The following is a 12,580-nucleotide window of genomic DNA, read 5'->3' as shown; positions in this document are numbered from 1 at the left end:
GGAGCAGCTTTCCAAGGACAGGGCTGTACAGGGCTAGGCAGGTGCCAGGGCTAGCCAGACTCCATACTGCTGCCAGCTGAGGCACACATCCTCCCAACCTTGACAATTATTTTTAGCTTCTTACATAACTTGTGAAGTGACAGATTCAAGGAGCTGGTGAAGCCTGACAGTCCTGGGCAAAAGACTAGCCCTAAGCAAGCCTGCCACATCAATAAGCTCCCCCCAGCCCTGCCCATCCCTGCATTCCCACTGCTGCCCAAACAAGCCTGGAAATTCCCCAGTACACCCAGTCCTTTGAACCACACCCTTCCCCTCACCTGGTCCCATAGCCCTGGGGACCACCAGCCTCACAACTTCAGGGACACGGACATGGCAGTCATGCTGCCAGCAGCATAGTCCATGGCCCAGGAGCTGCCTGCAACCTGCCTGGACAGCCCAAACCTGCAGGGCCATGCCACCTTACATGCTGCACTGCAAAAGTGGCAGCAGTGCCCAGGAGGGTGCAGGCAGCCCTCAGAGTGGGTGGAGAGCCCAGAGCTGGGATGGCACATGAAGAGAGGCCCCGCAGGGAAGGGCTGATAAGGCTGGCAGGCACTCACTCACCGAGGTGACCTTGCGGTAGATCTGGGCGGCGTTCTGGCACTCTGAGTATGGGTACTCTGAGGTGGCCATCTCCAGCATGCACATACCGAAGGCGTACACATCCACTGCCTCATCGTACTTCTCCTCATACATCTCCGGGGCCATGAACTCTGGAGTGCCTGGGGGCACGCAGGACATAGCTCAGGACCAAGACCCAGGCTGCTTGGGGAAGATGTGGGGGCTAGAGCCCAATACCACCCACTGCCCAATCCAAGGCCTGTAGGAACGGCCGTACCCCAAGCCCATCCTGCTACCCAAAGGCTACTTGGAGCCCTCCTGTTTTATGAGGTGCAGTAGCTGAAGACCTTAAGCCCAGCAGGCTTCATGCCCTCTTGATTCAAGCCAAGGCTCCTGTGCCCCCAGCCAGACCACACACAGCTCCTTGGCATGTTTGGGACTCAGCTGTGACAAGAGACACTTCCCCTCCAGGGACCTGGCTATGTGCACAGCCCTGTGCTAGGGCATCAGAGGAAAGGTCTTGCCCACATACCTATCACGCTTTTGGCAAAGGAGGCTCGCTTGAGTGTGGCCAGGCCCAAGTCCCCAATCTTAACAGAGCCTGTGGGGCCAGTGATGAAGATGTTGTCACACTTGAGGTCACGGTGGATGATGGGAGGTGAGCGCGTGTGCAGGAAGTGCAGGCCTCTGAGGATCTGCCGGCTCCAGCGCTGCAGGACCTTCAGCTTCATCTCCTTGAACCGCTTCAGGTAGCTGCAAGGGACAGAAGAGGCAGCTCTGAGCAGTGGGCACTCCAGATGGGCTGTACCTGCAGGGAGGTGGCCTGGGGCAGGGGTTGGGGACACCCTGATGGTGTTGCCAGGCCCACCTCCCAGGTGCCTGTATGCCCCTAACACATCGCTGCCCTCTTGACTGGGAGTCATCCAAGTGACCAGAACCGGTGAGGAGCCCATTTGGGTACCGAGTTGCCTCAGCCTGCATGAAGAACGTTGTTCTCCCACAGGCTGCAAAAAGCAGGAGCCAAGCTCCAAAAGCACCAGGAGCAGGCCAAGACACCAGCGTGGGGAGCCGAGCCGCAGCAAGTAGCCAGGATGCAGCATGAAGAAGTGAGATTGTACAGGCAACACCACCAGCTGCTGGTCAAGCAGAAAGTACCACACTCTGGGGCTGCAGACCTGGGCACATGGGGCCAAACCCTGTTACTGAGCACCCAGCAGAAGCACTGTTTTGCTGCACTCTCCACCAGCTCCAGGGCCTCTTCCCATGCTCAACTGCAGCTATGCCTGCCCAAGGGGATGGCAGACTCTGCCCAGCACAGAGTGGGCCTGGACAGATTCTGGCAGAGATAGCTGGAAACATGTCCTGCTGTGTGCTGGGCCTTGCTCCACAAGCCTGCAGCACGGCCCATGTTGCTGGGAAGTCACACGCAGACACACGAGCTCCCTGCTTGCCCACCTCCCCACGCTGTACATTTCCTCACCCTGACACACACTGTATGCCCCCACCTATCCATCACCATAAAACCTAAGACTCCCTCTCCCCACATCCCCTTGCCCCCCCCACACCTCATTACCTTCCCCCAACCCTAAAATACTCACGTTTTTAGGGTGCCAGATGTCATGAGCTCAGTGACCAGCACAATGCAGACCTGACCCTTGACACATGACTTCCAGGAGTCATAGAACCGGACAATGTTGGGATGCTGCAATCCCTTCAGCATCTCCACCTCCTCACTGAAGCGCTGCCGCTCAGACTTTGAAAGCTTCCGGGTCTGCAAGGAGACCAGGTAGGTGACATGAGTGGTCACAAAGGACCTAGGGTATGATGGACTGGGGAGCATCTGCACAACAGCAGGCTGGCAAGGAGGGGCTCCTGTACCCCACTTACTCTCCACAGCAGCAAGGCCAAGCCAAGGGACTCCACTTAGGGATTGGGCAGTGACCCTTCAGGCACTGCCACACCCTGAATGTCTCAGGGCATTCCAAGACTTGCCCTCCTGGCTGAGGTGGTTACTAGGACAGTGCAGGCCAGATAGCCTGGTAGCGGGGGCACTGAGACCATGCTCAGTCCCCACATTCTCCATCAGTTCACTTGTTGTGGGAGAGAAAGGATTGAGTGCATCAGCCCTGAGTAACTGCTGTAGCCAGATGTTCTGTGCTGTGCAACTACCTGCCACCCGCACAGCTCACAGGCTTGGCTTGTCAGCATCATGCATGGTATGCAGGTCAGGATGTGTGCAGCTTGCTTCATGGGCTGAATCAGCACAGAGGGATGCCAACTGGGGAGGGTAAGCTAGATGTACTGGCCTCTCTACTGTTCAAAGGAGTGAAGTTTACTTACTTGCTAGCAAAGCCAGCCCACCTATCTCATCCCAGAGTGCAGGCTGGGATTTGCCCCACAGGCCAGGCCAGGAGACCAGTGACCCTAGCAGGAAGGAGCTCAAGCCAAGCCTGCCTCTCCAACCCTAGTCAAGGCAACACACCTTTCTGTAGCACAACTGTCCCATGCCACAGTACTGGAAAGCAACATGTGCATGGCAGGGGCACCTGGGAAAGTGCTGAGGCCCAACAAGACAGGAATTCTTTCACTTCCATCATGTGCCTGTGCAGCTGGGCACCAGAAGAAAGGTCTTGCCCACCACATGCCTATCATGCTCTTGGAAAAGGAGGCCCACTTGAGTGTGGCCAGGCCCAATCTTAACAGAGCCCGTGGGGGATGAACTGAAATTGGTGAATCCCTGTTCATAGATCAGGCTGAGTGCGTGCATGCACGCACACGCACGCATACACCTCTTTAAGGCTCTGGAACCAGTTCCTGCCACCTGGTGTCCAGAGAGGCATCTTTTATGCCAGACAGAGGGACTGCCCACAGCTCCCTGCTTTGCCCACTGGGACAGCAGATTCCCTCAGGTCAGCTTCTCTTTTACACAACTGGAAACAAGCAGCAGAAGGGCAGGGAGGAGTCAATACCTGCCCCAAGACCATCAGCACTGCTGTCCTATGCTGCTCTCTCAGGGAGGGGATGCATAGCAAGTGGCATGCAGGTCCTGTGAGCTCCTTGACAAGGGCATCAGGCAGCCTCCGTGCAGCCTTTGCTGGACAGCACAGCTGCAGCAGCTCCATCCCCTCACAGACATGCTGCAGCTGGGCAGCATATAGGGCAATGCATCCTCTTTGCTCATGTAGCTTGCAGGGTAGCAAAGTAAGCACTCCCCGCCCCCTTGTCAGGCATCAGCAAAAATGCCTAATAATGACTCCTGGAAGAAGTTCCCCATTCTTCCCCCACGTATATGGAGTATAGGATTCCTGCTTTTTGCTTTGTTGCCAAGGGGCATCATCATTCCCAGTTGAGCACAGGCTTGGGGCAAGGGGGGGCAAGGTGAGGCAGCTCCCAGGGTTTTCTGGAAGCCAGACACTCTCCATCAGCTACTTCAAGGTACAAAGAATGATACTTCGGGGAGAAAGTGCTGGCTTCTTCCCACTCCTGTGATCAGCACTTGCAGAGTGCGTGAGGGCACAAGGCCAGCCAGAGTCTCTTGGCAGTGCCCTACCTGGGGCACACAAATGCAGCAATGGGGGAGGGAGCTGCATCTGGCCCAGACAGCAGAGTTGCAAGAGACTGTCCTTGTGGCCCAGCAAGCCAGGGGGAAACACAGTTTCACAGCTCAGAGGCTCTCTGGGATTGCAGGCCTGCATTCTCCAATAGGCCACAGTCAGCTCTTCCCCTAGGCAGGTCTGGGTGCTAGAAGTGGGAAGGGTGGGTGCTCATTCAAAGGGGACTCAGCCCCTTTTCATCTTCCAGAACAGGAGTCAGCCCTGGCACCAGGCAGGTAGCGAGCAGGAGCAGCGAGCTGTGGGACAGGATCCGGAGCTGCCCAGTTGAGTCAGGCTTCCCACACCTCAGCCCCAGCGGCTTGGCTGATCTCTCGTTGGAGGAGTCTGATTAGTGGCAGGCGGCGGCCACACTCCCAAACACTGGAAGCGAGAGGCTCCAGGGAGTAGCTAAGCCCTTTGGCTCACAGTCGCCATAAATCAGCCTGGTATCTTTCGCAATATTTGTGTTGCATCATAACTGGTCCTGCAGCTGCCAAGCTCCCCACATGGGGCCATTCCATAATCCCCTCCTTTCTGAGCACATGGTCAGGGGCCAGACACAGTCCAGCACAGTGCGAACCCATCAAGAGGAGCTGGGATGAATGGGACCTTTCACATCCAGGAAGAGTTTAGCCTGAGGGGGCCTCCCATCCACGATTCCGGTTCTAGCCTAAAGCATCCCCTGCTAGCACAGCCAAGGGAGGGGCAGTACCTCTGCTCTGAGGCTGCCCCACACTCCTGACACACTGCCCCCTTCCCATGCTGCTCAGCCTCTCTCTCGAGCTAGGATGACCAGAATGGAACAAGCTGGAAAAACACTTCTGTGCCAGGACCAAAATGCTCAAGGGAGTGCCAGACTGAGCCCTGGCAAAGTCCGAGGGAAGACCAAGCCAAGGTTGGTTACAAGCAGCAGCCAGACAGAAGCAACTGCAGGGCTTAGATCCCTCTGCCTTGGAGAGGTTGAGGGATGGCCTGCTCAGGTCCCAGCCCAGGGGATGAGGGGTGCTTCCCTCTCCCCAAATGCATGGCAACTCGATTCTGACAATCTGAGCCCTTTCCCTGGAATCTGATTCTGGACCTTGTGAGCTGCTGCTGAGACAACATGAGAGCCAGGCGCTGCCCTCAACCCCCTACAAGGCTTACAGGGTGAAGTTAGAGCACACCAACTCCCCACATGAGCATAACCCTAGGGCCTGAGGTTTGTGCCCAAAACACCTCTCCGCTTCCCTGCTCAAGAGCTGTGAAAGCACAGCCTGCCCCCGGCCTGGGACCCCAGCAGCAGGAGGCCAATCAGCTGGCGGCCATGCTCTGCCAGCCATTGCTCACGTTCTTGTTCTTGATACAGCACTACGGAGAACTAGGGCCTAGTGCCCAGAGTGACAGGATGGGAGCCAGGACTCCTGGGTTTCATCCCTTGCAGCTTCACTTCATTTAGTACTGGAGCAACAGTCTGCCACATGGACCACTTGCCCTGACGCACCCAGCAGCCACAAACTGCCCACAACCAGCAATGCCAAGGGAAGATGGCATCTTTGTCCCTGCCAGCTCCAGACCCTACCCAAGGAAGCATGCCCAAGGAACCCACTCAGTGGTGGCACATGGGGACAGGAGACATGTAGCCTGGCTTGTCAGCAGGGACACAATGTACTCTCCTAATAGCCACCTGGTGGGGCGCAGAAGGACACTGAGAATCGCAGGCACTGGAGCCATGTACTGGAGTACTGTGTCCAGTTTTGGGCTCCACAATTCAAAAAGGATGTGGAGAAGCTTGAGAGAGTCCAGAGAAGAGCCACGTGCATGATCAGAGGTCAGGAAAACATGCCTTACAGTGTCAGACTGAGAGCCATGGGGCTCTTTAGCCTGGAAAAGCACAGGCTTGGGGTGATCTGATGGCCACCTATAAGTTTATCAGGGGTGACCATCAGTATCTGGGGAACGTTAGTTCACCAGAGCGCCCCAAGGGATGACGAGGTCGAACGGTCATAAACTACTACAAGACTGTTTCAGGCCAGACATAAGGAAGAATTTCTTTACTGTCTGAGCCCCCAAGGTCTGGAACAAGCTGCCATTGGAGGTGGTTCGAGCACCTACATTGAACACCTTCAAGAGTAGATTGGATGCTTATCCTGCTGGGATCCTATGACCTCAGCTGACTTCCTGCCCTTTGGGCGGGGGGCTGGACTTGATGATCTTCCAAGGTCCCTTTCAGCCCTAATGTCTATGAATCTAGGAAATGTAGCAAGTTGAAGTGGAAGCAGTCCATCCCCTTTCCCCCACAATCCCCCCCTGCCAGGAGAAGCATGCTCCTGGGGTGTTTTCACCCGCCGATCTGAGGGTGCTCTAGCCAGTGGCCACAGGAAGAGCGAAGGGCAGGAGACAGCAAGGAGGGGCTGCAAGGGTGGCTGCAGCAGCAGGTTTACCTGGACACAGGGGAAGAGATTGGTGGTGCAACTGAAGCTGAAGCCATCAGATCCCTCTGCCAGGGCTCAGGCTGTCCCCCAGCACTAAGGGCTTCTCATCCCCAGTGCTGCTCTGACAGCTCTGCTGAGCACTCCAATCCCCCCACCGCCCCATCTCACAGGTGAAGAGCCCAAGACAGTGCCTTTCCCAAAGCCACAGCCTCTCAAGTGTCCAGGCTGGGATCAAAACCCAAGAAGAACTGGCTCCTTGCCCAGAACTGGCCCTGCTAGGCCATGCGGCCAACACGTGTCTATTCCTGCTGCAGCCGGCCTGCCAGACACCCACAGCTCTCATTGGCCTTTGCTGAGGTGGAGTTTGGGGGAGGCTGGTATTTTTACACATTTGTTCCTTTCCGAGGGTGTTTATGAGGCTTTGGCTACAAGCACAGCTCTGTGGAGCCCTGGGCAGTGGGTCCAAGTAGCGCCCTATGAAAGCCCCATTGTGCAAAGCTGAAAGTCACTTCTAAAAGGGGGTGGGGAAAGAGACCTATTTACATAAGTTAAGGTGCATTTATAGCCAACAGCTTCCCTAGGCCACCAGAGCAAGCAGTCCTGCACACAGCCCGGAAACAGAGCCCAGCTGCAAATGACAGTGCCCAAACACCTCCTGCTGTGGCCCCAGAGAATGGGGAGCGGGTGCCGCACGCCCTCCCACTGTGCCTAACTGGCCTCTTCGACGCTGCCAGAGCTGCCCCAAACACCAGACTTGAGACCAGACACAGCTGCTGGGCAGACCGCGGTATTCTAGTTTTTATGCAAGCCTGTTCCAGTTCACAGCTCTCAGGGGGTCCAGGGCATGTGCTCCACTGGAGCCCAGCAGTTTCATGGCTCCTAGAATGATTCGTTCCTTGACAGACCAAAACGGGTTCAGACAGGGGCTGCAACAGGAACCCCAGGCACCTCATGTCCACTTCTTTCTGCAAAGCCTAGTCAGGCATGCACAGTGGCCCTTGCCATGGCTTAGGGACCCGGGAACAAATCTGCTTCCCCATGCATCAAGCATTTCATGGGCCCTTGGGCATCAACCACCCCCAAGGTTCATGTGGCAGGGGAAGGATTCAACCTACTGAAATCCTCACCCCTACCCCTGTGCTTGGCTCTGATAGCCCTGCATACTGAGTCATGCCTCATCTCAGTGTCCCATTCTTTGGTTGGGGAATTAGCTGGATATATCACCCTCTGTGCTGAGCTCCCCCATACCTACAGAACCACCCCCCCCACCTCCAGGCTGCAGGCACACATTCCCAGGAGGGATTTGTTTCTCTAGCTAACTATGCTCAATAATCCAGGAGACCATTACCAGATTGCTGCAGGGCTCTGTCCCCACCCAAATACAAGGACAATTGCTTGGGCACACCCTCTCCAAGCAGCAGCATCACCCTGCCCTGCAGGAGGCACAGGTGAGCAGGACGGGCTCCCACCAGGCACCACGCAGCTGGGAGCACAGAACCCAGGCAGGGGGCAAGGACTCACAGCACAGCTGAGGCAGGGATAAGGACCCAGGCATCAGGGCTTTCTGTGAAGTTCAGCACCTTCCAGCAGGATTCCCTCACTCCTGGACAGGAATGCAGCCTTCCAGCAACCAGCCCTAATGCTTGTAATTAGCAACCCCCAGATCTCCCAGGTGGGAGGCAGCACACTCCCCCCCAAACCTCAGCACAATTTTGCAAGTAGCTACAAAAACAGCTCTGTGGCACCCCCATGCACACACCCCTGCCCAGGGGTTCAGAACCACCTATCCCAACAATGCTGCCAAAGCCCAAGCTTGGTGGGGGGTCTGTCCCCAAGGGGAAGCAAGAATGAAGGTACAGCCCAAGCCCCAAGCTAAACACGTAGGAGTGAGAAGCCTAGAATACCTTGGCTGCTCTAGACCTTGAAGCATGTCTGGTGAGCACAGGATTTCACTTACAAAGCTGTGCCATGCACATGCTATACCCTGCTACAGACATGGAACATAACAGAGGTACAGGAAGGGAAGGGCTACATGCCAGTAGCAGGGACAACAGTGGGGAAAGGCTATCAGACACCTACGTGAGATGCACCTCCTTATAAAATGGCTGCCTCATATAGCTAGGACCCACCAGACAGAGTGAGCAAGCAAACACAAAGACTGCCCCAGAGCCCAAATCTCTTGCCTCAGAGGATGCTGCTGCAATGTAAAATGCAACAGGCACTGCCGTCTGCCATTCCAGAGCATTTAACCACAACCCCCCTCCCTCCAGGCACAGACTACAGCATCTAGGTGGCACAGTGGCATCAGGCGGAGGCTTATGAATCAACATGCAACAGGCACAGCTGGTAGGCACCCAACCCCATGTATGTGACTGCCCAGTATCCCACCCCATGCACGATCCTTGGCAGCTGTCTCCTCTCTGTCCCATGGCTCACATCACCCAGAGAGCTCATGTCCAGGATGGGGCTCCAACTGGATGAGTCAGCATCACCCCAGGGTGGGCAAGGGCATTGCAGAACAGGGTATGGAAGAGGGAAGCAGTCTTAGGGACCTTTCTGGGTGAGCACTCCATACACAAAGAAAGGGGGTGCAAACACAGTTCAGCCAGCTCAGGCAGCCCCAGGCCTGGCTCTGTGTTGCTGCCCAGGGCAGCAGAGCTGAAGGAGGAAGCATTTGAAAAGCCACTGAGGATCAACATATTTACTGACTAGTCCCAAGGTGGGCCTCTAGTCCCCTCCTGCCCCACCCCATTCCTTTCCCCAGGCATCTGTCAACAAAAACACCATTTTAAAACTAAATCTGGAAAGCAAAGAGAGGTCAGGGCAAGTCTGCAGCATAGGGGAGCCCAGGGCTGGACAGCCAGGAGCTGGGTGCCAGAAGCAAGGGGCAACAGCAGAGCTGGCTGGGAGCCCAAGGATAGAACAGGCATGGGCTCAGGATGGGGAAAGGAATGACTTTCAAGACTAAGGGACACCCTGAGAGCTGTGTGAGGAGTCCAGGGCTGGAACGAGGTGACCACTTCTATTTTAAAGGCCATAAAAGACAACTGTGTGAAAAACAGAGGACGAAGCTATTTTTATAAGGGCAGAACCACAACCGTTTTTATCTGTGGTCCAGAATCCTATATTCGTATCACAGTGTCCAATTCTCTTCATGACTGTTGCTCAAAAAACAGACTTTTAAGGTCTAGCAAAATGTTTCTTAGCCCCTTTTGGGATATGGGTCTTGGGACAAGAGAGGCTGAACCAGGGATATCTTAAATGAGAACAGCAGCAGAGCTAATACAACAGTGGTCTGTGGATTGGGAGACAGGGGACCAACAGAGCTAGGACAGGCAACATAGCAGGGCTTTCTGCACAAACTTTGTATCCAACTGCCCCTGCCTCCCCCTGCCACTCTGCTGGACAGGACACTCAGCAGACAGGGGAATTGCCAGAACCACCCTCTACAGAGAGGGGCCCCTAGATGGCAATAGCAGACACTGCTCCCCTCTCCCCCAGAAATACCATTCAGCATCATCTCTCAAGCCTGCCAGGAAGTCATCTGCACAGCCACCATGACAGCAAGCTTGGCCATGACAGGCATCATGTGCCAGGCTGGCTGACAGACTGATACAGATAGTGCCCTGTTGCATCCCCCTGAGGACTCCCCCAGCATTGCAGACATGCACTGGATACCTCCAGGACATCCCCAAGGCCTCCTGCACAGTACATACCTTTGGCCTGCAAAGTGCTGGTCTGCCATGGGGTCTGTATCCCCATTCAGTTTGAAGCCTTGACAAGATGGCAAAAAAAAAAAAAAAAAAAAAAAAAAAATCGAGAAGCAGCATGTAGATAAGAAACACAGCCAGACACTCGTCACAGTGCCAGGAGGGACACCATAATTATCCAAATAGGGAAAGCAAGGTGAAATAGGGTCACCCTGAAGCACATGCTGGGCAATGTTTTCTATCCCGGACACTCATCCTGGAGGAATGGGATTCCAGATTTGGGAAGGTGCGAATGTCCTGACCAAAACAAGAGACATACACAAGGACAGGGCTACAGAGCAAGCTGGCAATCAAGTGCGAGTGACTGTGTACCTCCCCAACATCTATGAATTTATGTAGCACCACCCAAATCTTTCCTTGCTGACAGCTAAACCCCAGGGCCTTCCAAAGAGGGCCCTGCTCCCCACGCTGAAAAGCGGCCACCTCTGCAGCACAGTACAGGGGTTAGGGGCCAAGACGACAAACTCACAAGAGACATTATCCTATGTAAACAAGGACTTGGGACCTCTAGATGTAGCCTCCTCAGGACAAAGAGGTTATCAGAGACTTTGGACCATAGCTATAACTTAAGGGGGCTGAAACAGAAAAAGGGGCCTCAACACAGACAGCCCCATGCTGCCTTGCTGAGGCCTCACCTCCATTACTAGCAATTGCGCCATCGAAAACACGAATCAGGAAACAGAGGGGGCAAAGACAGTAACGAAACCAGTCTCCTTGCCACAAGCACCCTGGAATCATCGCCTCTTTGGAGCCCACCAGAGAGGCACACGGGGGTGAAAGGAAAAGAAACAGGGGCCCTGGCAGAAGCCCTGGGTCCAGGCACTAATACAGTGGCTGCTATATCCACCTCCAGAAGGCTTATAGAGCTTCTGGCAGCATCACGCAGACTACCCACAAGCCGCAGGTGCCCATCAAGTCTTCTGTATTTATAAAGCTGCCAGCACTGCATTAGACTGTGGTCATACTAACCTGTAAGAGCCTGACTGGGACACAGTACCCCTGAACAAAGTTAACCATTCCCGCTCCAAACACACTGAGGAAGTCAGGCACTGGTGCTGCCAGACCAGCACTCTGACCCAGCTAATTCCCCTGGGGCACTGCACAGAATTACCTACTTCAGCCAGAGCCAGCGAAGTGCTTGGTCATGCTGACCCCTTTATGTCTTGACCTGGTATGACTGCAAGCTCTTTGGGCAGGGATTGGCACAGGTGTCTGGAGCATGGCTGTGGGCCTGCCATAACACAGGGACAACACCAAGCCAGACAAGAAACAGCAAGTGACGGGGCTGGGATATGGAATCCAGAAACTAGCAGCAAGACACTAAGAGTTTTTCACGTGAGGATCCTCGTTGCCAGATTAAGCAGAGCACCCTGGTGCCAGCATGTGCGGCTGAGACGCAGAAGGGGGATCCAAGCAAGTGTGCTGGGAAGGGGGGCCAGGGTACGCGCAAGCCTTGCTTACAGCCCGCTCGGCCAGCTTGGGTGCTGCAGCCCATCTGCAGAAGTGCCACCGTTGTGAATGATGGCAAATGAGGTTAATTTAATATCCTGTCTGCTGCCAGCTCATTCTTCCTTGTAACACAAATTGCCGTGTTTCAGGTCCAGCCTGCCAGCCTTAGGAGGCCCTGGTGCACAGATAGGAGAGCCCAGGTGAATGGAAACAGGTCACAGGTGCCAAGGTAAAGCGAGCCACAGCTTAGGGCTGTCCCCACTTTGTCTGACCTCCTCCTCTCCAGGCATAGGCTGGTCTAGCACCCCTTGAACAGGGACAGTATCTGAGGAATGGCAGGCACTGGGGAACCGGGTCACGGGCTGGAGGTATCCCTCAGGCACCCGCATCCCACGCGCCCCACTTCCAGGCCAGGGCTGTGGCCCTAGCTCCGAACGCTGCCGCCCCAAGCTAGGATTTCCCATCTCAGCCTTTGTGCGGGCTGCCAGATGGAGGTGGAGGAAGCGCCCGGTGCTGGGGGCAGCAGGGGCCGCGCTCACCTGCAGCTCGCACCAGGCCACCTCCACGGTGGTGTCGGTGTCCAGCCCCTTGTAGACCGTCTTGAAGGAGCCGCGGCCGATCTCGATGTCGAACTTGAGGAACCGGCCGTCGGGGGACGTGGCCACGGCGCGGGTCTCCGCCTCCTCGCTCTCCTCCTGCTCCTGCTCCTGCCCCTGCTCGCGGCGGGCCCCCTCGGCGGCGGGCGGCGGGCTCCGGC

General features: G+C 55.7%; 1 protein-coding gene across 1 annotated transcript in view; it reads right to left on the bottom strand.

The window, feature by feature from the left end:
• The window catches only part of WNK4 (WNK lysine deficient protein kinase 4), a 22,855-nt gene that overhangs the window by 9,673 nt on the left and 602 nt on the right, over positions 1–12,580 (bottom strand). The window contains exons 2-5 of the mRNA XM_019550505.1: positions 12,363–12,573; positions 2,199–2,371; positions 1,133–1,353; positions 604–761 (exon numbers count right to left, since the gene is read on the bottom strand). Of these exons, the coding sequence (XP_019406050.1) occupies positions 604–761; positions 1,133–1,353; positions 2,199–2,371; positions 12,363–12,573 (763 nt within the window). The remainder of the gene's footprint in view (positions 1–603; positions 762–1,132; positions 1,354–2,198; positions 2,372–12,362; positions 12,574–12,580) is intronic.

The sequence above is a fragment of the Crocodylus porosus genome, unplaced genomic scaffold (genome assembly GCF_001723895.1).
Source record: "Crocodylus porosus isolate Cpor-Errol unplaced genomic scaffold, CroPor_comp1, whole genome shotgun sequence".
Taxonomy (NCBI): Eukaryota; Metazoa; Chordata; order Crocodylia; family Crocodylidae; genus Crocodylus; species Crocodylus porosus.
The sequence above is the reverse complement of the archived record's forward strand: the minus strand, read 5'-3'. Positions and strand labels throughout refer to the sequence as shown.